Here is a 26537-nt window from a genome sequence, read left to right as displayed (position 1 = left end):
GTCATCTAAGAATTTTCAACGTGGGCTTTTTCGCCTCTGACGTTACAATAATCTAACGTGGCCGTGGCGAGGACCCAGGAGCCTTAACACAGGACTGAAAATTCATCAATAATTCTTTTTTATTGCTTGAAATTATAGTATTAAGATCTCCTGTGACCGTCAACCATTTGAGCAAGCAAGATTCCAAAGAAAAATCCTGCATGTGCATCGTTCGATAGCGGCTCGTCGCTTCACCGTTGGTACCTACATCTCGACGTAGTTATTAGTGTTCCAGAGGAAGAGCTTCGAATCTGCTCGAGGTAACTGTTCAGTTTACTCGACGTCGGTATACCCACGACGAATATACCCACGTCGATTCACCCTTCTTATCGACCCTATATTGAGAATGAATCCTGGCATGAAAGGCCGACGAGAGTGGTATTATACTATACGATGTCGTCGCTATATGAGAGAGGGATAGGAAAGGGAGGGAGGATAAAGGGTTAACCGAGAGGAACCGGTAGCCACCCAAGAAGAGAGGCGGCTTTCTCTCTGTGCCGACTCGGTCGTTTAACAGGACTCCCTCCGCCCTTTTTTTTGCCGATCCTCTTTTTCCCTCAAGGTTGCTACTAACTAAGAGATTGTCCTCGCGAACGAGCGAGAAAAGGAGAGGCAGAACGAATGTCTTTTGCGCTCGGACGATGCAGGCGAGCTTGTTAGGCTGACGTCTCAATTTTAGATCGGCAATCGAGAGATCGCAAAGGGAGAGGGAGAGAGAAAGATATCGAGGGTGGGTCCACGTGTGCGTGTCGCATAAATGCTGCAGCGGACCACACACATTTATCTTTCATGTATGTCACGAGCGAATATGTATATATTTCTATATATTATATATAGTTACAATTTTTCTATCGAATTTATTTTAAATAAGATAATGTAATCTAGATTTAAAAAAACATAGTTTTTTTTTAAATTAAAATAGTATACATATATCTTTATATATATTGTATATATGTATTAATACATGTGTATATGACGACTATGTATATATTCTAGATGCTTCGAGGAAAGACAAGTCCAAAGACAAGAGGATAACAAGTAAGAAAGAGCAAAGAGAAAGAGACAAAGAGAGACTGTAAGAGATAGCGCGCGGAGCAAAAGGCTCTCTATCGGGAGGGACACGGGAGAACGGGAGCAGGAGAGGGATAGGGATACAAGGAGGAGGATGAGGAAGAGGAAGAGAAGGGAGAAGACAACGCGGTGGCGTCGAGGGTGAACCCTGCGGGGAAAAGAAGAAACGCGAAGATAGGAGCCTTGGCTCATAATAGGTGGAGAGGCCGGCGCCTCTCGTAGTATCACCACGTGGCATGCGGCCAACTACTGTCTCCTGATCAATATGCTTACGGGCTACCTCGCCTCTCTTTCTATCTCTTTCCTCTCGCGGCCTCTCCCTTTTGCGCCTCTCCGCGACGCGGCGGATCAGGAGGCCGCGATGCGACGCGCTGTTATCACGCTGATATCAAATGTATTCGCTTATTCGTGCGTCGAAGGCACCGGGATGTCGTGTCGTCGTGTCCTCTCCTCGAGATCGCCGCGAGATTCTGACACGATCGAGAGCTCTATTCTGAAAGTTTTGCCGTATTTCTCGAATAAAGTTGAAGACGAAATTATACGATTTCTGAGTAATCTTAATTAATTAAGATAGTTTTACTATTATATATAACAGCATACACTTCTTTAATTTAAAAGCTACATGTTTAATTTTTTTTTTAATCCAGATCATAGTAATTTTATTTAAAAATGAATTAGAAAAATATAAAATAATTTTATCTCGCGTCGACTCAATTATTACATGATTATTATAAATATAACAAATCGATAAGAGAAGAGAGAGAGAGAGAGAGAGAGAGAGAGAGAGAGAGAGAGAGAGAGGAACTACATTACTAACATTGTAAGAAGTATCGTTACAGACGAAACATTTTTGTTCTGCCAAAAAGCGATTAAAATCGCTGAAATTTCAACGTGAAAAATATCTCGTAGCCGCGAATAAAGTTGGATATTGTTCCGCGTGTTTATAATATCGAAATCCGCGTAACATTAGTCTTTTTCCTTCCTCTTTTAGAAACCGATTACAAGCGGTCTCACATTTTTCGATGTTATAAACATGCCATTTTCGTGTCACGAATAAACTTAGAAATTATTTTCGCGTGTCTCTCCGCGATAAATGTATCCCGAAGCTTTCGACTCTCGCCGAATGGACGGTCATTCGTTTCCACTCATTATCTTATCATTGGCAAAGTTTTTCGCCGGTGATGTACTATTAACGCCTAACAGGTGGTCCCGCTCTTTCGCGATCGGTGAACGCCGCTAATGAAATACACCGATGATCGCGAAGGCGCAACCTGCCAACGCGGTACCACGCGTCAGACACGTGGTTCGAATGATCTGTCCCCCTCCCCCCCTCTCTCTGTATTCTTTTCTTCTCTTTCTCGATAAAATTGCGAGTGGCATACAAGTTATGACTACCATTAACATAAACATGACGAGGACTCTCTTTTTTATTCGGCACTTTTTAAAATCATTATCCGACCCTGAAGGAGCCGCGCGTTCTATCATCATCAGGGTCGACTCTAATACACGACACTCGTACGTATTTATATGGGGGCTTTAAATATCCCGGCGGCGTTCACGGCGAATCGCGAAGAGCTATCGCGTTATAAGGGACCACCTATATAAAGTTACCGAGGAGGTTTAGTCGGCCGTTGTAGAGTACCTATATCACGGTGGGTGGGTGGACAATATCTCGTGGATCGCGCTCGACACACAACGGCGATGCGATGGTGTAGCGGTGGTGGTGGGTGGACGGGTGGTTGGTCGGTCGGTGTTCGCTACCGTTGGTGCTGGTGCTGGTGCTGGCTGCTGCTACTGCTCTGCTGCTGTTGCTGCTGCTGCCGGCTCGCAGCCGCTGGTGATGGTACGGCGGTGGTGGTGCCGGTATCGGTAGTGGTGGTGGTAGTGGTGGTGGTTGCCCCTCAGTGTCCGGCGCGCCTCCGACAAGCGTGCTTCGGTCGTTACAAGAGGATCCCTCGAACGCGCTCTCTCGGCGTTCGCCGCGGATGACATCGGCCGACTTCCTGCCGTTGTCGCATAAACGGAGAGACAGTGGACCGTGAAACAGGAGCGTGATAACAACGTGAAGGAAGAGAGCGGAGGAGAGCGCGTCGAGGTGGAAGGCCGGAGGACGAGGTCTACGGGGTCTACGTGGTGTACGTGGGATTACAACGTGCGGTTCCCCTCTTAGTTCGTCGGGATTCGTTGTTGTCGATCGCGATCGACAAAGGATGCGATTGGCATCGGCCACGTTACGGTGCTCGTCGTCGGTGACGGGGTGCACGGTGACAGGTTCGCGCGAGTCGCTCGCGCGGGTCAGGACGGACCGCCCGCAACGTTTGCCGCATGCGGCAGACAGGCACGAAGACGACGAGTCCTGCTAACCGGCGAGTCGCAGGAGGATCCTACGCGGGAGGGGTGGACTTCCGCGGGCGGACGCCGAGCATCGTATCCGGAGGAGAAACACGGAGAAACACCGCACTTTTGTAGCGCGCCGTGGGTCTCGAGTGCCCGGAGGAAGTTGGTCACACACGGAGTTACGTCAGACTTTTAAATGGTGCATTATTATTCCGGGGATCTTAGCCGTAGTGAAGAGTTAGGTATACATAGGAAGTGCCCGAGAAAGTCGAGAAGACCCTAGTCGATAGTGAGCGACGTCGCCGCTTCGTTCGTTCCGAGGAGCCGGCGTGACAGGGAGGAAGAAAGAAAGAAAGAGAAAGAGAGGAAGAAGCAACGTGAGAGAGAAATAAAGAGGAAAAGAGAAGAGAGAGAGAGAGAGAGAGAGGGGGAGAAGAAAAGGGGTTAGAGTAGCGAAGTGAAGCGTGCACACACAGTCAAGTTCAACGACCCGTTCGGATTAGCTTGCGCGAACGAGCGGAAGGTCGGCTCAAGGACGGTGTTCAAGAAGTCCGACGGAAAGAGAAATACATATACGAGAAGGAGAAGAAGAAGAGAAGAAGAGAACGCGCGAGATTAATATATGCAAGGACGAAGAAGAAACGCGTTTGATGGGTGAACGTGAGAACGCGGAAGCAAAGCGAGCGCGAATGGCCGAAACTACGAGCGGCGTGCACCGGTCGGTTACGGCGATCCATCGCTCGGGTGAGATTGATCCTGAGGTGCCGGCAACCGGTAGTTGGTGATGGGGGGTTTAGGCGAGGATGCCTTCTCCCTGTCTTCTCTGTCGTCATCATCACCGTCGTCGTCGTCACCGCTACGCGCCGTCATCCCCTACGTCGAGCCGTCGAGTTACTCTATCTCGCATCGTCTCGTCCTCTCCAGCGACCGTCGTCGTCGTCGTCATCGTGGTCCCTGCAATCCCTCGGCGCCACTGCCAAGCCGGCATAGCCGGCCGCAGTCAAGAAGAAGAAGCGATACACCTGTTAACGGTAATCCAAAGAGGTTTATCGCAAGAGATCGCAGAGATTTTCTGCTCTTCGGTGTCGGATGCGTCAGTGGTAGCGACGTTAACGTCGTTGTTGACGTCCTCGACAAGGAATCTGACGATACCCAAGGAAGGAGGAAGCGGGAACTCTATCGTGCAGCGGAAGGAACAACGCCTGTGGTACCGGTATCGGTTTGGGAACAGGAGGAAAGAAGGGAGCACCGTAGCAAGAGAAGGAGGTGGCGGAGGTGGTGGGGGCGAACGAGGTGACTCGCCGTCGAGATGCACCAGGTGCCGTATAGAACGGAACGCGGTGGCACCTCGAACGAAGGTCCAAACGATAGGAAGCAACAGCAGCATCAGCATCAGCCCTCCGAGTACAGTATTCGCAGCCGAGTGCTGCAGCAACAACCGTCTCGATCCCGCGTCCGTGTCCGTGCTCGCGCCCGTATCCGCGCCCGCGCTCGCGCTCACGCCCGCGCCCGCGCTCGCGTTCGCGCCCGCGCCCGAACGCGCCGATCGTCGACGACCTCGTGCAAGAACGCCGATCGGCCGACGACGGCGACGCGCCGGTGGTTACGGCGGCACGACGCCGGGCCCGACGTGGTGGTCCGCGAGTCCCCGCCGCTGCACTGTCTGGGCCCGGCGCGCACCGTCTACGGCGGCGGTTCGCCGTTTCTCCCGTCCAATTTGTTGCTCATAGGACTGGCCCTTTGTTGCCTGGCCCTGCCGGCGGTGCAGCCGCGCCTCAGCGGCCACTATCAAACGTGTCCGGGTTGCCCGCATCAGCAGCCGCAGCAGCAAACGCAGCAGCACCACCATCATCATCATCATCACCACGTGCATCACAACGGTTCGACGAAGAGCGGCGGCGTCTTCAAGGACACTGCCGCGCCCAGCCCGAACGATCTCAGGCTGGAGGCGATCAAGCATCAGATCCTGCAGAAGCTCGGGCTGAAGGCTCGCCCGGACATTAACAGGACGTTGGCCACCGTGCCCCGGCACCTGGCCCTGGAGACCCTTTACCGGACGGAGGCGCAAACGCCGCCGCGCTATTCCGACAGGTCGAGGGTCGACTACGAGAGTGAGTACTCGGGTGAGTTCCTCTACGGCGGCGACGAGTATTCGTATAAGAATCTCGATCAGGAGACCACCACCACCGAGAGGAACGCCAGGACCCCCGCGAGGACGTTTCAGGAATACCAGGACAACCTCCAGGAGGAGCTCGACGATTTCTACGCTAGGACTTCGGAGATCATCACCTTCGCCGAGCCCGGTGAGTTTAGACTTTTCTTTTTTTTTATGGTTTATGAATATACTCGAACAATATCGAGGGATACTTGATGATAAGTCTATTATCATATAAATAATGTGCGTAACACGTGACTATGTATGTATATACATGCGATTGCATTCATGATTTTTTCATTAAATACACTATAAGAGCCAACTTGAGTAGCGAAAGAAATCTCTAAATCAGTCAATAATAATAATTCTGAACCGAAAAATTTCGAAATATTTGCAAAAGAAGGTAAGAATGAGACACGATGCGATATAAGCGATTAAAATGCAAATTTTGACAGATATAGCAGTTTTAAATGTTTATTAATAATATTAATATTAATCTATACATAATTTGAACTTTGTATTTGTGTAGGCGCGTGTTTAAAAATTTATCAATTATAAAATAATTAGAGATTATAAAACCCTTTTAAAAAACGTGCTGTATATAATTTAATTATATTTACATTTATCGACTCTATTTAGACACATGAAAATTATTTCCACGTCTGTGACAATGCAATGACGTCACGATTGGCATAAGATACATCTCGTTTTGCGTAGATAGCAACTAGAAAATTCGATTCGCCGGTTATATTATACCGGTTTTCCACTTGATCTCGCATATATTCCTAACTTTCTCCTCTGTAAACTCTCGATACGGAATACACAGGAGCTTGACGAGGAAAAATTCGCGAGAAATGCCTCGTACGTTCCTGCGCGACGTCGCGGTCAATATCGAACAATCGAGATCTAAAGAACGCGAATGCCCTTGCCGCACGCGTGCGATTTCCGATGCAACGATTTTTTTAATGTGTAAAGCTCACTTCCAAGAAAACACTTTCCAACACCGCCGCGTATATCGGTGTAAGGTGTCGGTGCTCGATGCAGGAGAATCCTTGAAAAAGTTGCGAACACATCCCTGCGAAACAGAAACGTAAGTTGCAACCGGGGTAACTTACAACTTTGTCAACTTTGCTCGATAAGTGTCGTAGATTTTTCCCCCCCAATCAAAATATTCCGTCTACGATGTGTAAGAAAATTATCGTACGCCAGATAAAGGACGTTCCTTGAACGTACGATAGGCATAAGTACTTGGAGTTATACATCCGCAATCACGTATGTGTATGTGTATGCCATTATTTATTAACTAATCGCATTATATTGCATGAGCGTCTCGTGTGTGATAGCATGTGGAGATATCCGAGATTTTCTCCCTTTAAAATTGTGCACTTATATTACTTTTAAGATATCGAAAAATCAGATTATTGCAAAATATAGAGAGATAAAAAGGTCAAGCAACGAAGCAACTTCATTATGAAACTCGATCGAACGAACAATCGGCAGTATAATTTGATGATTGCGCAAGCGAATTATAAAAATTGAAGACCAACGGTACTTCGTTATATCTCGCATACTACGCGCATTTCCCTTCTTTTACCATTTATTTAATATAGCCGGGAGGAACTACTGAATTAAGCTGAATTCGTTCGATGCCAAATCGCGCGCGAGGCCAACTTACTGATCCCATGTCTGATTGGATGACCTAGTCACTCGATGAAAGCTTTTCCGAAACTTCTGTCCCAAAGCGTCTCTCTCTCTCTCTCTCTCTCTCTCTCTCTCTCTCTCTCTCTCTCTCTCTCTCTCTCGATACGCCTTAATAAAGATCGCTTGAGTGATCGTATATATCGGTACCGAAAAATATATATAACGCGACCGTTCTGCCGTCCGTTTATCGATCATATACCTAACGATCATCCCTCTTCCTCCCTCTCGAATTATACCGGCTCGCATTTAGCCTTTCATTTGCGATAACATGATTGATGCCCATTGTGGCTTTTTATAGTTTTCACATCGCAAGAAAACATATTTATAAGTATAATCATGGATATTTTTTAAGAGATAATACTATAATCAATTTTTATTTTTGCACACGCATATATATAATTTAATCTTTAATCGAATCGTCTGTAAAATATTATGTTTTATGTATAATATTTCGAATTTTCCTATCGAGAAAAATTTAATATATCGGAATAAATTTCGTCTCTGTGAAAAAATATCGAGATTGCGTGAAGAAATCTTGCAAATATTAATCTCTTCGAAGCTATTTTTTTTTAATCGTAAACGTAATAAAAATGTACGTAAAAATTTTCATTTTGTAATATATTATCATTAATTTATAATATATTAATATTAAATTATAATATATCAAAATTTTATTAAAATTTAGGGAAAAAACACAAGTTTCATTCTACAATATTATTGCGCTTTGGAAAATAGAGCAAACGCGACACCCCGTGCATTAAATAACAAGTACGCGAATGGAATTGAAATAGCAGTTGCAATAAGCTTGGTCTCCGATAACAGGACGACTTCCACGAAACGCCAAACAACACGTCGCATGTTCAACACCTACAGCATGCTCGATACACACAAATACAATGTAATAACTGCGGGTTATACAACGCGACTTTGGGGTTAATTTATCCGCGTGTATTGCATTACTTCTCCGGTAACGCGCGCGCGCGCGCGCGACACGTAGGGTATGCTTTATTACAATTCCCGATTTCATCTGATAACAATACATAAAAAACACGTTTATTTATTACATAAAAATTGCTCATTTATAAATATTTATATACGTATATAATTTAGGAGAAATGACAATCAGATGATTCTTTTTAGCTAGAGTTCTCTTGTCTTCGCAATTAATTTTTGTTCAGATTAAGATTATCGCAAATCGCGTGTCTCGTGAATGGGGAACGCTTGCGACAAAATAAACCCAAAGCTGACTCATCGCGAAATTTCGAGTGGCTCGTCACGCTTGTAACTTCTATATATCATATGTGATATTCCCATACATTATTCACTATAACATCATTTTAGTTTCGCTTCCGTAGTTTCGCCTAGTTCGCGCGCGGGGTTGAATCGCGTCCACGACGATTCGTGTATTTGGTGTAATTGCGGGGAAAAAATCGCGGTCAGATTCCTTCTTCCGGATTCATCCGATTGAATTTCTCCAGCGCGAAGCGAGAAGACAGGGGCGAGAGGCGCGAGAATGAGAAGAGATAATCCTCGTCGGGGAAATGTGTATTTCCGGCTGTTTGCCGGAAATTCGCGAACGCGCGAGATTGACGAAAGGCACCCGTTCGTCGACGAGTTCGCTTTGACAAGCACGCGCGGGGCCACACACCTGCAGCCACGTGGCCCGCAGTCGTCGCGAGTGTTGCGACAACACAGAAGCGGTCTATAGTTCACTCCGTAGTTCATAGTAACTCTAAGTTTAACAATAAGGGTAATAGAACCCCAAGGTAGAAATGGTAATGTTACCCCGACTCGTTGCGGCGCGGCGTAGCCGGCGCTTGCACCTTCGTTCATCATTAAATTAACGAGCCCCTGCGAGTTTCGACATCGACGTCGTCCCGTTTCATGCTCTTTTCGCCCTTAGCCAACAATCGCGTAATTATTTCACTTTTATAATTAGATCAGTTTTCTGCTTAAAAATACAGATTAATCTTCCTCCCCGAAAATAGAAATATCCAAAAATGACTTGGAAATATCCTAAAAATGATCGAAAATATATAAATAAAATAAATATATATAAAATAATTATCGAAAATAGGTATATAAATCCTAAAAGTGTGGAAATATTCAAGCGCAAGATGAGAATCCTCGAAAATAGAAACGCATTTTTTACCGATGTTCTTCATATAATATTTCATTTAAATATATTTTAGACAGCTGTCCTCTTTTTCCATTTTTTGATTTATATAGCTGGATTATGAGAAAGATATTACGTTAAACGAACCGATAACAACGTTGTACGAAGGACGGAAATTCGGCTTAATTACATTTTAGCGCGGTATTACGCTCGGACTCGTTCGCGATCGATTTCCGCGAGTCGTGTCGGCGGAGAGTCCGCCAACTTTTCTCGACTCGCGCGCGCGATATCGATATCTCGGATTCTCCTCGGCGCGAAAACCCCGAGGCAGCAGGTGCCGCGAACGATCCCGGAACACGAAAGCGCTTTTTTCGCGACGTTTCCGTCCATTCGAAATCTCGGCCTCGTACGAGGGTTTTCCCCGATGGTTGATTTTTCCGGACACGTCGCGCACCGAGGCGTATCACACGTACATACACACACACACACACAATACGCCATATGTGATACTTTAACGTTAATGTCGCCGTGTCACTATACATAGCCGATGAACACGTCATTCTTTTTGAAGAAACTAAAGAAACTATAAACGACCACCATACCCGCTCGGTCCGACATCGACCGCGGGGTGGTCGGCGAGGGGCCGCAGGTTGCGGGGATGGCAGCGGGGAAAAGTTTGTGTTCCACATTTTTTGTCTACGTGGAAAGCGCGAAAAAAATGCCGCCGGAACAATGGGATTCTCCCACTCCTGATAATAGTCGTGCCCGATGTGTCGCATTTCATCCCCCTCGGGATATTGAATCAATATGACCCGATCGCATACAGTCGATTGACAAACGATAATTAACTTGTCATGTTGCCGCAAATTTTCTCATACCATAGTATATCACCCTTTTCGCGTTTCTATCATCGCGGAAACCCAGGGGACCCAGATTGAGGGACATGCGAGACTGAATATCATCCTTCATCCCTCATTCTCAGGCCAGATCTGTAACGTAATTTGTAATATTAGACGCGAGAGAACCGGAAGATAAATCAGCGTAATTCTCGACACCTATTTTTACACCTCTGTATAAATTTGCTTCCGAATAATCCATCATTTTTAAAACACATCGCGACTGAATATAATGTAATATAAATATATGTATATTTTTTGTGTATATATCTAATTTTAATTAAAAAACGCATGTCATTTAACATGCTTGGAACATTTTTGTCGAAAGAACCATTTGAAAAAATTGTCAAATTCAGGTGGGTCGTAATCGGTTAACTAGACTGTACGATCCTACAGGATGGGCGATGTTTCCAACGAGCGGTGAAGAAATGATCCCGGCGAGAAAGTTTCGCTTTTAGCGCCACCGTAAAAAGATACATAACGCGCGCTGATACAGCCTGTTAACGAGTTTTCTAATAATAACCGCGCGAGTTAAACTGTCGTCGAAAACAATTTTACGATCATTGTTCCAAGTATCGTGTCCCATCGCGCTTTCGTTTGCCAAACGTTGATCGATTGAGCTGCGAGTCTCCCTTAAATCTCTCTTATGAGGTATGACTCTTATTCGGTATATGAGGACGAAGTAAAATCCCTTCTGCGGTCGTATAAGGATCAATCGTTTAATCCTTGACCGCGATCTAGCTTTGTGTTCTCTTATTTCTCTCTTTCTTGACTATCATCATCATATAAATCATATAAAAGTGATATTAAAACATAAAGCACAAATATGTTTAACTGCAATCAGTAATGAGATTTTTATTTATTTTTTCTCTTTATTATATAAATTTATATATTTTTTATAAGCGCGATTATATATTATAATAATAATTATAATTAATTATTATTTGTTATATTGCGAATTATGAAATTTTATTACTTTCAAGCTCTTAACAACACTATGCAAATAAGCGAGTATTAAACATCCCATGTGCTTTATTCGTGCGACTAAATATTTTTTATATGATTTTATATCAATAAGACGAGCCTCTTCTCCTATTCTATAAGCTCGCGATCAAATTGTAACGAGGATAATCGAATTAATTCTTTTCGCCGATCCGGTTATCCGAATATCTGCCAAGCCGACGCGAAAGGGAAAGAAAAAGGCGATGGAATAACGTCCTTTCACGGTAATGCAACGGGAGATTGTACAAATGCAATCGACAGTACGAGAACTCGTAATGGACTTCGTCGGGCGATCGAAAGTTTCCGCGATAGAGGCTGCCGAAAAAATTCCCATCGTCGAAACTTGTTTCGGTGGAAACCTTTCAGGCGTTACTGCAAATTACGAAGGGCGGATATATCTGCGAGAAGAGAAAAACGATTATCTAGAAACCTAACGTTGGAAAATAAATAATAAGAGAATTACGTATATCGTACCCTTTCAAAGATTAAACGTGAAGAAGTTATTTTAGTATTCGAAATATTCGGAAAATATATAATCTCGTGAAAGGAGAGCATTTTTTATTTTTCGAAATATGAAATAACTTTATCAAACAATTTATATGATCTGCAAAGGGACACATATTTGTCACATTTTATGGAAGGACCTGAGACCAATTCAAAGATCACGGCGATACACACCTTTTCAAAGCAAAAACGCGACAAGACATGATACCTCGTACACGACAATCGATACAAAGTGTCGGCATATGGCCATGTAAGTCTCCGATAGCGAATACACACGTGAAGAGGTGTTTTAACTGTCAGCAGCAGCGGTAGCAGCAACAGTAGTAGCAATAGTATCACGAGAACTTTACAACCCGTGAGTAACGTTTTCGTACAAAAACAACGTTTATATTCTCGCCACCCCGCCTTCAGCGGGTGGCCATTCCGAAGCACTTGGACCATAAGATACCATAAGAATTTATGCGTCTCACTCAACAACGCCACCAACAGCGTTACCATTTCGTCGTCGTCGTCCTCGTCGTTATTGAAGATGCGAAATCCCGAACGACGACGATGACGATCGCAAAGAAGCAGAAGGGAAGTTGGATAACGGATAACGAGAGATGAAGAGAGTGCAAAGCGGTTGAAAAAAAAATTGAATGCTGAATAGGGGAGCTTCGTCGATGGCAATCTTCTAATTTTTCAGGAGAAAAGGATAAAATAAAATTATAGATACGATGGGTAAAAATATTTGAGACTGCATTTTTTTTATTTAATTTATCGCCGAATATTCACGAGGAAGAATCGAGAGCAAAAATAAAGTCGCGAAGATGAAGTCGCGATTTATTCTTGATATTATCACAATTAGATGGAAAAGAGATGCTATATATTTTGCAACAAGATACAAGTCGACATAGAGAAGGAAGGAGAAGACGCTCGATAGTTCGCGACATCTTTTAACACGACATATACGATGATATCGTGAAAATATACACGCTCGTCCATCCTTTCTTTCTTCTTCTCTTTTTCTTTTCTCTCTCTCTCTCTCTTCCTTTTTTTCTTCCTTAGCTCTTTCTCTCTCGCGCGCAAATTCCATCCCCTTAGACGCGGCCATTCCACCGCCATTATCAAACGGTGCCGTAAGCCAGCAGTCGTAATTTTGGCGGTTTATTGTAGTTCATGCGCTTCTTATGTTCAAGAGGAAACCATTATCTTTGACAGGGTGCATTGCGTACAGTGTATTACCCCAGTCGCGATCGGTGACGGACGGCCGAATCCGCTCGCTTGCCCACGCGGTGGTTGGAGGGTCCCCACGCGACCCGCTGCCAAGGATCATTTGCCCCGCATTTGCCCCTCCCCCGACCCCCAGCCCCCTCTTAACCCCTCTGGTTAATTACACGTAATCACGCGTCTCCGTATAAAAGTGCTCGCGTCAAATCGCAAATCTCTCATATTATTAGAAAAGCCGGATTGGAAAAAAAATTGGAGAAAAATATGATGGATGATGTATATAAAAATTAATTTTTTTTTCTTCTTTTCTTAAAAAATAACACTGAAAGGTACAGTGTGAATAATTAAATTATTTCCTTCAACTTCTTTTCTCTTTGGATTTAAATCTCCAGATTATGTGTTCTCATCTCATCATCAATTTCCCGGTTCGATCAAACGAAGATCGCGACTGCCAATTTTAATAGCTACTTCGATTACTTATTGATATGTGATGCGAATGTGGATTGCGCGAATCAAAAGAGGGATGATTAATCGCTCAGGAAGATTCGATTCGCTAACTTCTTGCGAATTCTCAATGACACTTATAGTAACATCGAATTTAACTGTCTGAATTGTGCATTGCCTGCAACACATTGTGCACGAAATATATGCATGCGACAATAGAGTGAATAGAGTTAATGAGATATGTCGGGCGTCTAGAGAAATTATGCGAGACAAGGCGCCTGCTATTAATAACGATAGATCTTTCGTCACATGTTAGTTTGCATGTTTCCTTGAAATCGATAGACAAATTAGTGATTAATGTAGTGGTTATGCATCATTGTTTCTATAACTAGTATATATAACATATAAATAAATTTTTTATGCTTTTGAGATACATCTTATAAATAATATTTTCAGAAGTGCATATTAATGAAAAAATCTCGATTTACAATACTTTGAAATATTTTATTAAAATTTTTATTCAAAGAATTTAAAATTATAATTATTCATTTTCTAACTTAATTATTTTTATAAGGCTATTTATATTTATCATTATTAATAATTTTTTAGGATTATTTATCTTTAATGTTTATAATTTATATAAAATATTTATATATAAAGAGAAAGAATAATAATAATAAAATATTTTACAAATTATATAAATAATAATAGCTAGTATAATATAAATAGATATAATGTGTATGCATATATATACAGGATATATATATATTTCAGAATCATGAAATATTTATTCGTCTTCATATATACAATTTCTTCTCGGCAAACAAGATAATATCCGATTGTTTTGCGTATAACTAAATGATACGTTTATGTGTGTAGTGAACAGAATATATATATTAGATAATTTTCTTATACGATAAAAAAACCATCTCCGTACTATGTTGCATTTTCAATATAGTACATTTCATCATACACAGAGAGAATGTTCTCTTAGAATTTTACCCTGAAAATCATGGTAATCGTGGGACAATATGGTATAGAAAGAATTTTATGAGAATTTCTCTGATTAATATTTATTAATCTATCACAATAAAATATAAAACATGTTTGATTAATTTTACTATGCGGTTTAGTAAAATTAATCAAATATGTTTTATATTTTATTGTGATAGATATTATTATTTTTATTGTGATAAATATTAATCAGAGAAATTCTCATTTTTATACCATACTGTCCCATAATTACCATGATTTTCAGGGTGAATTCTAAGAGAAAATTCTCTCAATATCTATTCGCTGCTCGTGTATCGCGTCTAAACGGCTAACGCGGATCACTTTATGGATATTATAGAATTACAATGACACAATCCGCGAGGGCAAACAAATCACATCGCGGATGCGATGGGGACGACGGAGAAAACGCGGTGCAAGACAGATCGACGCGACGCGACGCGAGGCGTCGCGACGCGGCGCGACGCGATGGGCGAATTGACGCAGTATTTCTCAGGACGTTCGTCATTGCCCGTGGATGAGATCCTGTGGATCAGAGACGGAGAGAAAGAGAGAGAGAGAGAGAGAAACGGAAAAATAAAAAGAAAAAGAGAGAAATCCATGTCGCGCGCGCAGAGGCTGGCCATTATGCGCGCTCGCGATGGTTGTTCTCTTTTAAAAGGACTTGGCGGCGGATCTTTCCCAACGATTCTTTATGAAAGCTCGAGCGTTCGTGGCTCGTAACTCGCGGCTCTTAACAGTCACCGGCGCACACAACATCCCCTATTTAGCTATCCCCGACCCGGCGCATGTTTTAGACGCTACCTATTCAGAGAGACGTGCACTATTTATTAAGTCTGATCCAATTTGATCGTATATAACTTCTTCTCGTCCTTCGTCCTTCTCCTCTTCAAATATATGTATATATTTGAGAATCGTATCTTTTACATGTTTATATTTTTAATATACTTGTGGAATTTATCATACATTGCATTTTTATTTATATTTATTATTTTTACTCGTGTATACACGTACTGATCACAATCATTCATTGTAATCGTGGTATCTATTCGTTAAGCTCTTTGGTTTTTATTGCTGTTATACTCGTTTATATAGAATTTGTTTTCTTCCCATGCATTGCGCTCTTCAATTTGTTCATTGCATTCATTAATTTAGTAACATAGCTATCATACTCATTCATACACACATGATGATAAAATGTTGGCGTAAACATCGCCCTGGTTCTTCGAGAAAGCGGTGCACGCGCAGATTGGGTTACGCTCCAAGTATCCTGGAAAGTTTAATGCCGCTAATCCATCTACGAGCTTTTAACGTGGATACTTTATTCAAGGCCACACGGTGAGAGAGAGCTAATACCGTACGGAGACGATCCTGTCTCTCGCGCGGACCTTGGAGTGTCGCCGGGAGCCGATACAAACGAGAGATGACGAGAAAACGAACGATATCGATTCCGTTTACGTTTGTTCTTGCAACACGACGCGACGCGCCGGCATGGCACTTGGTTCCATTATCCTTTTTTACGATTGTGGAAAGATTGCCGCTCACGTATAGGCGGCCGTATATATTTTCGCGCAACGCCGCGATTCTATAAAAACGTCCTGCCAAATCGTGAAAGAGGACGCGATAAAAGTTGTGCTATAAAAAGTCGATCGAGATACGAGAGAGAGAAGAGTCCGATAGGCAGTAAACGACGTCGGGTAGAGGGATGAAGGAGGTTGAGGGGGTGGGAGGGGGTTAATTTTTTCCCCTTTATTATTTATGGAGGCACACGCGCGCACGCATACACAATGGTCGATGACGTGCGATTTAGCGTGACGACTTTTCGAGAAATTCGCCAATTTCCCTCCCACGAGAAGGACCAAGCGCGTACATCCCGTATTCGATATAGAATCGAGTTCGTTCAACCTGTGGGAATTCCGAGGGAGAATACCAAGTCGGACGCTATCCGCGCGGGGGTTAAAATTCTCCCGCCCCCGCAATGCCGCGAAGCGACATGCACTATCCTGTCTCCTCTTCCTCTCCATCTCTCTTCTTTTTCCCTTTGCGTTTTATCCGCTTTTCTTCTCTCTCGTTATTTCTTTTTTTTTCCCCCTTTTTTTTATTTCTTTTCCTTCCTCCTGTCATTCTGGACCTCTCTCTCTCTCTCTCTCTCTCTCCCTCTCCCTTTTTCGCAGTTCTCTCTCCCCTCACATGCATCTCACTCCCTTTCATCTCTCATTTTTTCCGTTCTCCCTTTCATCCCTTTTTTGCTGGTCCCTTTCTCCCTTTTTTCTCCCCTTTCGTGGTCTCTCTTTCTCTTTCTCTCCCTTTGCTTCCACCGCCCTCCGGTTCTCCTTTCCTTCATTCTTCCTCCCATTCTCCCTTCAGTCTCTCTTTCGCTTTTTCTCTCGTTTTGTCTCTTTCTCTCCCTTATGGAGAGTATCAGAACCGAGAGTTTGACGGTTCAGGATGGGATGAAACGGTTCGGGATGAGTTGGAGTGGGGCAGGGTCGAACTCATGGACGAACGAGCCGACGGATAGGACGGCTGGCGCCTGTAGTCAGATCGATGCACGTGGCTCCAGCTGGGCGCCGCTCTTCGTATATCTCCTACACCCCCTTTATTCCCTCTTGACTCTCCTCATCCTGGTACACTCTGCGCTTCAAGATAGAAAAGGGTAGAAGGGTAGGTTACTTCTTCTCGTTCTCTCTCTCTCTCTCCTTTTCTTTTCTACGCTCTCTCGCCCGCTCCTCGCCTCTCGTCGCCACTCTCGTTTCTTCTCTTCCCGCTCTCTTTTCTTCCCTTTTCTTGTTTCCTCCACCTTACGCTTCCCTTCCGTCTCTACGCTCTTATCTATCCTCTTCCGCCCTCCGTCGCTTTTTCTCTCTCTCTCTGACTCCGCGACCTCTCTATCTATCTCTACGCGTTCATCCTTTTCCCTCCCCTCTTTCTTCCGCCCCGCTGCCTCGCGTGCTATCCGCCGTTGTATCTTTTTCTTGGCGTTGTCTTTAATTTCTCCGGTGCACGTTTGTCTAATGTAGTACCCCGGGAGCCGCGCGCACAATCGCGCAACCCTGTTCACGTAACGCACAATATAACTCATCGTTCCACTTCAACTCCTCCATTCTCTCGCGTGCCGATTCCCCCTGCGGTTCTTGATCCCCGAAATCTATCCATTGTAAATAAATCGGCCGATTTGTAGCGAAACTTTGCGAGTGCGCGATATTGGCGCGCCCAAGCATTGTGTAATTCTCGAGGGAATCTCTCTCTCGTTCTCTTTCTCTCCCTCTCTGCATGTGACTCTGCTTGACGATTGTTTTATGTAAGTCCACAAATTGTATTTCGCGCTCGTGTAACTTTGAGAAAATCGAAATCACACGAGACGATGTCGCGTAATCCTGAAACTTTAGGGGATGTCTGACCATGTTTGATCGTTTTCCACTCGCTTCTCCTTTGCGTGCTGATCAGGCAGCTCTCGGTCGCGATTCTAGCTCAAACCGCATCAGCCACACCCAAAGGACCGACGGATATCGCGATTTTTTATTTTATTTTACGGAGATTCGCGCGGTATCGATGCTCGAACGAGTCGATCGACGACAGCTTAATTGATGACGACGGTAATCGTTGGCGAAACTTCTCGGGATTCGGGATACGCATGAACGCGCGTTTAATACGTCACACGTGCTTTAAACAGCGGGTACGTAGTTGCGAGCTACCACGTGGCGATAGATCTGGATCAGGGTTACTAACTACTGGCTATATCTGACCCTCTTATTTGACTGATCGTATTACGGTCAATCGCCTCAGCCCTACACAATACGAGTCGGTATTGCGCTTGTATACGTGGTACTATGTCTGGAACACGTCAGTAACATGTCGCGCTGCAATTAGATTCACATTGTGTGGACCTGTTCTGAGGTTGAATTTCTTATCTGCTGACAATACCTATCTAGGGACATGTGTGTGCATTTGGATATGTGCGAATGGGGCAAACGCGATAGAGTATTTTAAACGTTTTATCGACTCTACGCGCATCGTGTGTTTTTCTTTGTCATCGACATTACGAAAGTTCGATCGAACCCTTTTATCCCCTCTTACTCCGCTTTCGACAGTATTAATTATTTAGAATCAGTAATCAACTGTTTCCGCGTACGTCGTTAGTTAATATAATATTTTGTTGTACGCAAGAATATAATTCAACGTATCTCGAATCTAGGGCTGTTTCAACAGTACATATCTCTCGAATCACCCGAATAGGAAAACTCACCGTGAAACCTCACGGACTTCCGGCTTTCCGCCCTAGTAATCACTCTCCTATCCGGCACCCTGACTGCGAGAACTTCCTTCCGTTCCGCGTGACTTCACTCTCCCGCGAAATTATACCCGCCCTTAAGCGCACTTCGATTCAAGTGATGCTTAAAAATCGCACTCTCTTCGTCTCTTCATCAATCTCAGCCCCGCAATCCCCTCGCTTCCTGTTACATCCTCGTTCACTTGTCTCGTTCGTTCCCGTCCCTGGTAACAGTTGTAATCCACCTTCCGCCCCCTTGTTCCGCGCGTCTCTCCTGCCTCGAGCCAAACTTCTACTTCCTTCCGCACTGATCTAGTCTAATGCACTTTGCTGGTCCACGCGAATTCGTTTCCTCCGCTGCGGTGATTGATTCACCGCCGGTTTGATCGAGCGATCGAACTTTTCGATGCCTACGAGTTGCGTACCTGTTCAAAATGTAATGATTACTCAAAGATCTATCGTTTAACGCTATTGAGTAGTTTCTTTTTCCGGTGACGTGTTTTCTCTTTCTCAAACTTTACGATATTCAACTTTAAGCATATAACTAATAATCGATTCTTTAAAATTTAATTCATGGAAAAGTTTTCTAGACTTTATTCATTGATTTATAATCCAAAAATATTACTGTCTTTCGAAAAATTTAAACGAGAAATCGATTCTTTACTTAAAAATCTGTGAGTGAGAGATAGTATGGCAAATATTCTGTGCTACCAACATTTTTCGAATTAATATCTCGAGCCAATCCGAGGGACTATGGTACGCGATTTGCCCTTGCGAGATCCTTCCTGGTCTCTGTATGATGAAAATTCGCGAAAGAAAATTCTTCTCGAAGCCTCGTCGTTATCTCCAGCCATCCCGCGCCGTCGCCTCCGTTTCGCTGTCTGGCTCTAAGTTGCCTCAGCAGTTTTTGCGGGATCGGCTCATTTGGGAAATGGCGAAATAGGGTTCGCTCGACGGTGCTTCTTCATTTATTCATCCGCCCGCGATTCTCGCAACGACGCCGATTCGTGGGACAGGATGTGCGATATCTCCTCACGTCTCCTCGTCTCGATACATCGAGACGGCCACGAATTGTCCTAGAAATCGCTGCTTTCTCTCGCTATTTCCTCGGCCTTCGAAGCCCAGGGATCTTCGTGTTTATCCCCCGAAGGGCTCATCCTATCTCTGACGATCTCTCCGACCGTCGCGGCTCCAAGGACGGACCCGAAATCTCGTCCGTCGGCAAGTTGTCAGTGACAAACTATGTGAGCTACCGACTTACAGTCGCGGGTTCTCGGAGTAGTCTTCTCGTTGCCGCCCTTTCTTCTCAATTTCTCTCCCGCAAGAATTATAGTCTCCGACGCTTCGTCTGGAAATCCACTCGCGTGTCGACGGCGGAAACAAACCGCCCTTGATATCGCGGCACGTATCATCAAAATAGCAACTGGATTTTCGTATGTCTTATGAAATTGTCTTTGATCAAGAATCAATGCTTCAAAGTGGTGAAAGCAACTTTGTCGTTATTATATAATGTTCTATTGAATGCATCCTAGTGAAAGAAATCCCTCATTTTTAATGTGTTGCATAGATGCTTCATTTCTTAATACTAAAAGTTGTGAAATATAAGCAAAGTGAAAAAGAAAAATAGAAATATCAAACACTATTGATGATGCGACATTAAGCGTTAATATAGTGCTCTCTTTCGTTCAACATAATCGTTACGACTTTCATTATGGCTTTATGACAGAGTCATATTAAAATCAGACAGTTAAACGAGACAGAAGAGATGACGATAAAAGTTTAAAAAGAATTTTTTTTTTTTCAAAAAAAAATTTTGATTAAGGAATTTAACAAGGATAAATCGGGTTAGTCATCGAGATATCGATTCGAAAACGTTAATAAAATATTTTACTAATATATTTTTTCAATTCTTCCAATATAATAACACGCATTTATTAAAGATCATTTATTATCTTTAAAGTCCAACTTATCTTTTATTAGATTTTATTAAAAGCGCAGGCAGAGACTTAATCTCAGCCACCTAATCATAATCTTAAGTTACTAAGAATTAGCCCTAATTTAACTATACTAATGCACCGTCTTACGAGGGAATATTTGACGATGGGGTAGTTTCACCACTTGATCGGTAGGTCCAGGTCGACATCGTCGGCAACGCTGCTTGCTCTTTCCACAAACGTTTCTCTCTTCCTTCGATTTCCCGATCGTCGTTTTCCGACCCCCTTCTTTCCCCTATTCCCCACCCTCTTCCGACCCTTTCGCAATGTTTCCTCGATCTCTTTCGGTGCCATCGCGCATTTTCCTCGGTATCCTATACTGCGACGCGTTTCAAATGGACAACTTGGCGACGGAGAGACCTTACTTCGTCTCACTGACATGCGCGTGTGCGAAATTTACGAGATTCTCTGCCATCGAGAGAGAAAGAAAGAGAGATCGCGCTAACCCCGATTACGCGACCAAAGTAAGGAATACGAAGTAGACAAGGGTGCAAATTTTCTTTCTATTTCATATTCAATGTGATATTTTTTTAAAACAGAAGACACGTGAACCAGATATGATAAATCTGATCTTATTTTTAAAATTTTTTGGTTTTTTTTTTTAATTAAAAATTTATATTTACAAGGACTTTTAACATTAAGAATTAAAAGGATATACAATAAATGATAATCCTCTTCGATATTTTAGCTGATAATAAATTAAAGAGAAATTGTTTCCCAATTGATCAAAATCATGATTAAAGAACATTCAATAATTTTGAAATATCCTAATTCACATATTTGAGTAGCTAAAAAATATATAGCTGCAATAAAAATAATCATTCCCTCCTGAATAATAATTATTTGAAAAAATTACAGATAAAATAGATGTACTAAAATGTAACAGCATTGTGTCTTTCGCATTCTCTTCAAAAAATTTACATTTTGTTTGTCGATTCTTTTAATTTATTATTCAATTATTTTAAATTTTTATAAAAGTATATGTATATATTAAATATAGTAGGAGCGGTTTGGATTGTTTTTCTACGTGCGCCCTTGGAGATAGGGGATAGAACGGAAGAACGTTGGGACGATATATCAATGTCTCTAGGACGAATCTAGAACCTACGAATCTAGAGCCGTATATCTAAGGTTTAAACTCGGAAAAAGCCCTGACCTTTTTCTTTTTTTACCATGTCACTCGTTCTGCCTCCGAGGAAAAAGCTTTCTATTAAATTACGGAATGCGGAACCGAGGGTTCTCCCAAAAACGACCGAGGTAGAAAGTGGCGGCGGAAGATTTCAAAAGTAGGACGAGACGCAACTTATCTCGCGGCAGATGGTTGACGCAAGGTCACGAGAAGCTTGCCAATCATTGTCGAAGCCAAACACTCGAATCGCACATTCGCGAGTTCTAACATTTCAATTTAGATCCGACGTTCGAGAGTCTAACTGTTTCGAGAACAATAACCGGAATCGCTAAAGACTGCGCCATTTCCGAAATATCCTTGTTTTCGAACATAATGATGTTCACGTATCATCGAAAGCTCCATAGTTTTCATACACACTGTACGTAGCTTCACACGTTTACAACACGCTCCATTAACCGCCTCAATCCTCGAAAATTATGCATCTATTTTGTTTTCGGAATGATCGATTAAATTTACATGCATCATGCAGTTTATTATCGTGATCTTTCGATTCGACATCGATAGGAAGCACAGTCTGAAAAATAGTTTTGAAATCTTTCCAAAAATTGTATTCTATATATTTTTATTCTATATATTTTTATTATAAAAATTCTCTCTTTTTCTCTATCTATCTATCTACCCAATCTCTATCTCTGTCTCGGAAAATCGAATTTTGCTCGTAGAGGACGTGATAGAGGCGCGATGTAAGAGGCCTATAACATTCGAACCTTGGCCGTGCTAATAGATTGACTCGCTCGATAGTGTTCGCTCACCGTTACAACTATACTATACTTGATCAGTACCATCACACACTGGTGGTAACTCCATCCACTTGTAATTTTCGACAAATCCCCCAATTTATCGCGCAAATAATCGTATTTCTCCTTTCTTCGGTTTGCGACCAGTTGTGGCGAGAATTAATTTATCCGCGCGTTAAGAATTCAGAGATCTCGATCCAAATCGATTTTTATATCCATAGATGCAATTGTTATGAAGAGAGACTCTATTTAATATAAATAATGATATTTTAAAATATTTTTGCGAGATGAAAAAATGCCGTACAAATGAATATTTTATTGATTGAGTTGGAAAAGAAAATCTTGCTTTATTTTAAAAAAATTAATTGAGACGTTTAGCTGAAGAGTTTGCACGTAATATATTATCGAGGCGCGATATTTCTCGACGTTACGCATATATAACAAAAAAGTCGCCACATAATAGGTCGACGACGCATCGCTTCGTCTCGCTCGGAATGATATTCATCGTAGGGGAAAAAAAGTCTCATCGTTCCTGTTCCGACGAGAGAAGAGAGAACGGGGCGCAGATTCCGTGGTGATGTCGCATTGCGGCGCACGGGGGGGGGGCAAAAGTACCACCCGATGTACCGACCTCGAAATGTGCGGCAGACGATGCACTCGAAACTCGAGCGAGGCCATTAGAAAATCGAAGTACGAAAATATAGAACACGCGACTCAGAGGTAAAAAGAGAGAGAGAAAGAGAAAGAGAAGGCCCAAAGAGAGAGCCTGCAAGAGAAACGTGTGGAAGATCAAAGATACACTCTTTGTACAGGGCAAAGGACCGAGATGGAGTGAATTATTTCGAGGTGTCGAGAGATAAGTGGCCGAAGATAAGTGGAATGCGCCATAAGTCTTGTCCAGCTAAAAATCTCCGATACATCATTTATAAACCGAACAGAGTAATGATTTTTTGATGAAAATGTTTCTGACCAAAGTAAAACGCAAGACACTCTTGTGACACAATTCTTTGACACTTGGCCCATCGTATATAGTGGAAAATGAGAAATTAATTCACGAAATCTCGATAAAGTGTGCAGCATCCAAAATATCCAAGTAAGATTGAGTCCTCATAAAGGTTACACTGTGTGCCAATTTTTTTTCTCTCCTTAATTTTTAGCGATCAAAAATGCATAGTTATTTCCCTTAGTCTCCGGATATCTGGTACAATCGGAGGGGAACGAGCGATGTCCGGGGCACCCTGTGTGCACAGGAGAGGTGCCAGTGTGGGAAGCCAACGCGTAATTTCGTGAACCGCGATTGTGCCACAAGTATTCTACCACTAAAAATCCGTACTCTTGTTGTCGATCACGTGCCAAGGACGTGGAGCGTTCTGGAGCCGCGTTTTATATATCGAGCTTTTTCCTCTATATCCGCATATCCGCCTCGATCTTCTCTCACTACATCACCAGACGAAGAATTTACTCAGTCAGACACGCGTTTAACTCATACGATACTATTGATGCGAAATAATACCTCGTACAAATATGCAGTTACACATCGTACAAATATTAATATATTAATACATAAACTTTTATAACGATTTTGTGAAATTGCAAATATATGAAGAATTATCGATCAATACTTGTGCTTATAATAATGTTTGTACTCATTGTCAGCATATTTTTGGTCAGACTGTGATGTGATGTGTAGTGTGAAAACCTTAAATTAAATTAAACAGATTAATGATAAAAAGATAATCGTATAAAAAAATTTTAGATCTGCCCATGTGCGATTTAATTCTCAATTTAATTTTGGATTAATTCTTTTTTTTCTTCGAATATTTTTAAAAATCAATCATTATCGCGCACAGTGATACAGCTGTTTAGCGGCAATCTGTTCTATCATTAGATCTATATCGTATATATGCTCCGCTGCATCTCCGCTCTCAATTCCATCTTGTAAGGGAAGGAGAATCGAATCGTGTACGTTCGGGCGTGGTGCCTTCGCGAAGGACAAGAATGTTACGATCATCGACATTGTTTCACTGCGCTCTCCTTGAATTTCGCAAAATCGATTAGAAACTCTTTCCCTCCCTCTCTCTCTTTTTCCTCGTATCTCTAATATTTTATTTTATTATTTCTAATACGATCCGATGAGAAATTAGGTCTTTTGCAATCTGTATCTTTTTGTTTTTAAGCTCGTTTTGTTTTGTTTCAATTTATTTTTCAATTACGCACAACTGTACATACGAAACTAATATGATCTACCCCGACATCTATCCTCAAACACATGCACACATACACATATATATACTTTTATAATAATCTTAAACTGTCCTCAAATTAGAGAAGACTCGTCCAAAAATACAATAGTGCAAAATAATACGGTATAATGGGGAATAAAATAATAATCTGCGAATACCTTCGCTAATCATGACGAGAGTCTTCGCCAATCTATCACGAGTCATTACATCCCTCGCCGGCTATCGCAAAGTAGACGAAAGAGCGCTATATAATCGCGTAGTATCGTCATACTGGACGCTATAGCGCGCGCAGCGGCGCGACTAGGGTGCGGAGACAAGGGTTGTGGGTGGGTTGGTGGTGGCGGCGGCGGCGGCGGCGGCGGCGGTGGTGGAGGCGACGGTGGAGGCGGATTACAACGGAGGGGTGTGCGGTGAAAGGCAAAAGGCAGACGGGCGGCAGACACCCTGTGCTTATCCCCATCCCGACCCACCCCGCTCGGTCCGTGACTCACCAAACCGTTAAAGGATGAAGCCGCCCTGCTTTCACTCTACGCGCACCACACAGACGCGAAAGGTGCACACGTACACCCTGTGTGTGTCGGCAGAGGACAGGGTGAAAGAGAGACGAAAGGAGCGGTGCTTTCGAGCGTTGAACGAGCGTTGAACGCAGCGTACGTGCACATATGTATATATGTGTGTATATAAAGGGTGGCTGGAAAGGAATCATAATTATGGGTAAAGTTCTTTCAGGAGCAGACTTTCTCTTAATTAAAATGTCAAAACATTAATGATTTTTTTTATAGTACACAGAGAGAATTTTCTCTTAGAATTTACCCTGAAAATCATGGTAATCGTGGGACGATATGATATGGAAAGAATTTTATGAGAATTTCTCTGATTAATATTTATCACAATAAAATATAAAATATGTTTGATTAATTTTATTATGCAGTTTAGTAAGGCAAATTCTCTCAGTGTACAAAAACGATTGGAAAGTCTTTTTTGAGCTTACTGAAGAGATATAGCTTTTGATTAGATACAATATTATTGTTCAATTTAATTCAAGTAAACTTTTTATCTCCTTAAAATATTAATTTAACACATAATTACAAAGATATGTCTTTTGATATTAAATAATCAAAAATTTCACTAAACACTATCAAACACTATCATACGATTTTCTATAATAAAAGTTGAATATTCGTTAATGATAGTTTGTCATTAAAAGAGATTCTAAAATATCTGTATATGAATAAAGTCCAACGCGTAATTCCTCGTATATAATCGATGGGAAAAAGTGACGAGAAGAACAAAATCTGAAAAAATCTACCTCGATCATGCGGACGCGACAGTTTTATCGCGACACAAAAAAATAGTTGCATGCATTTGTGTACATAATCGTTCTTTTTTCAGTATTCTTCTTTCAGAAATGCTAATTGCTCGCATGCAAACTCAAATAGAAAATATTCGCGATTTATTCTTAAATTATTAAATTAATTAATAATTACAAATTATTAATAATTTTCATATTTTAGGGAAGCTTCTATTTTTGTATTACTATATATGCAATGACACGAGATAACATTCTTAAAACTGTAACAATTAATATCTCGAATTAGAAGACTAAAATAAAATTATAT

The 26537-nt window shown here is 42.3% G+C and overlaps 1 protein-coding gene across 4 annotated transcripts in view; it reads left to right on the top strand.

Moving 5' to 3' along the window:
• The window catches only part of Actbeta (inhibin subunit beta), a 34805-nt gene that overhangs the window by 1873 nt on the left and 6395 nt on the right, over positions 1 to 26537 (top strand). For 2 of the 4 annotated variants that reach the window (XM_083033113.1, XM_083033112.1), the window contains exons 3-4: positions 139 to 830; positions 1036 to 5750. In XM_083033113.1, coding sequence (XP_082889239.1) covers positions 4757 to 5750 — 994 coding nt within the window. In that variant the 5' untranslated portion in view covers positions 139 to 830; positions 1036 to 4756. The remainder of the gene's footprint in view (positions 1 to 138; positions 831 to 1035; positions 5751 to 26537) is intronic. The other 2 variants (XM_083033110.1, XM_083033111.1) reach the window with 2 other exon arrangements.

Source organism: Prenolepis imparis, unplaced genomic scaffold (genome assembly GCF_030444845.1).
Source record: "Prenolepis imparis isolate NDT839.2.m4 unplaced genomic scaffold, iyPreImpa1.0 SCAF_3, whole genome shotgun sequence".
Lineage (NCBI taxonomy): Eukaryota > Metazoa > Arthropoda > Insecta > Hymenoptera > Formicidae > Prenolepis > Prenolepis imparis.
Note: the sequence above shows the minus strand (reverse complement) of the source record. Positions and strands in the feature narration are given on the sequence as shown.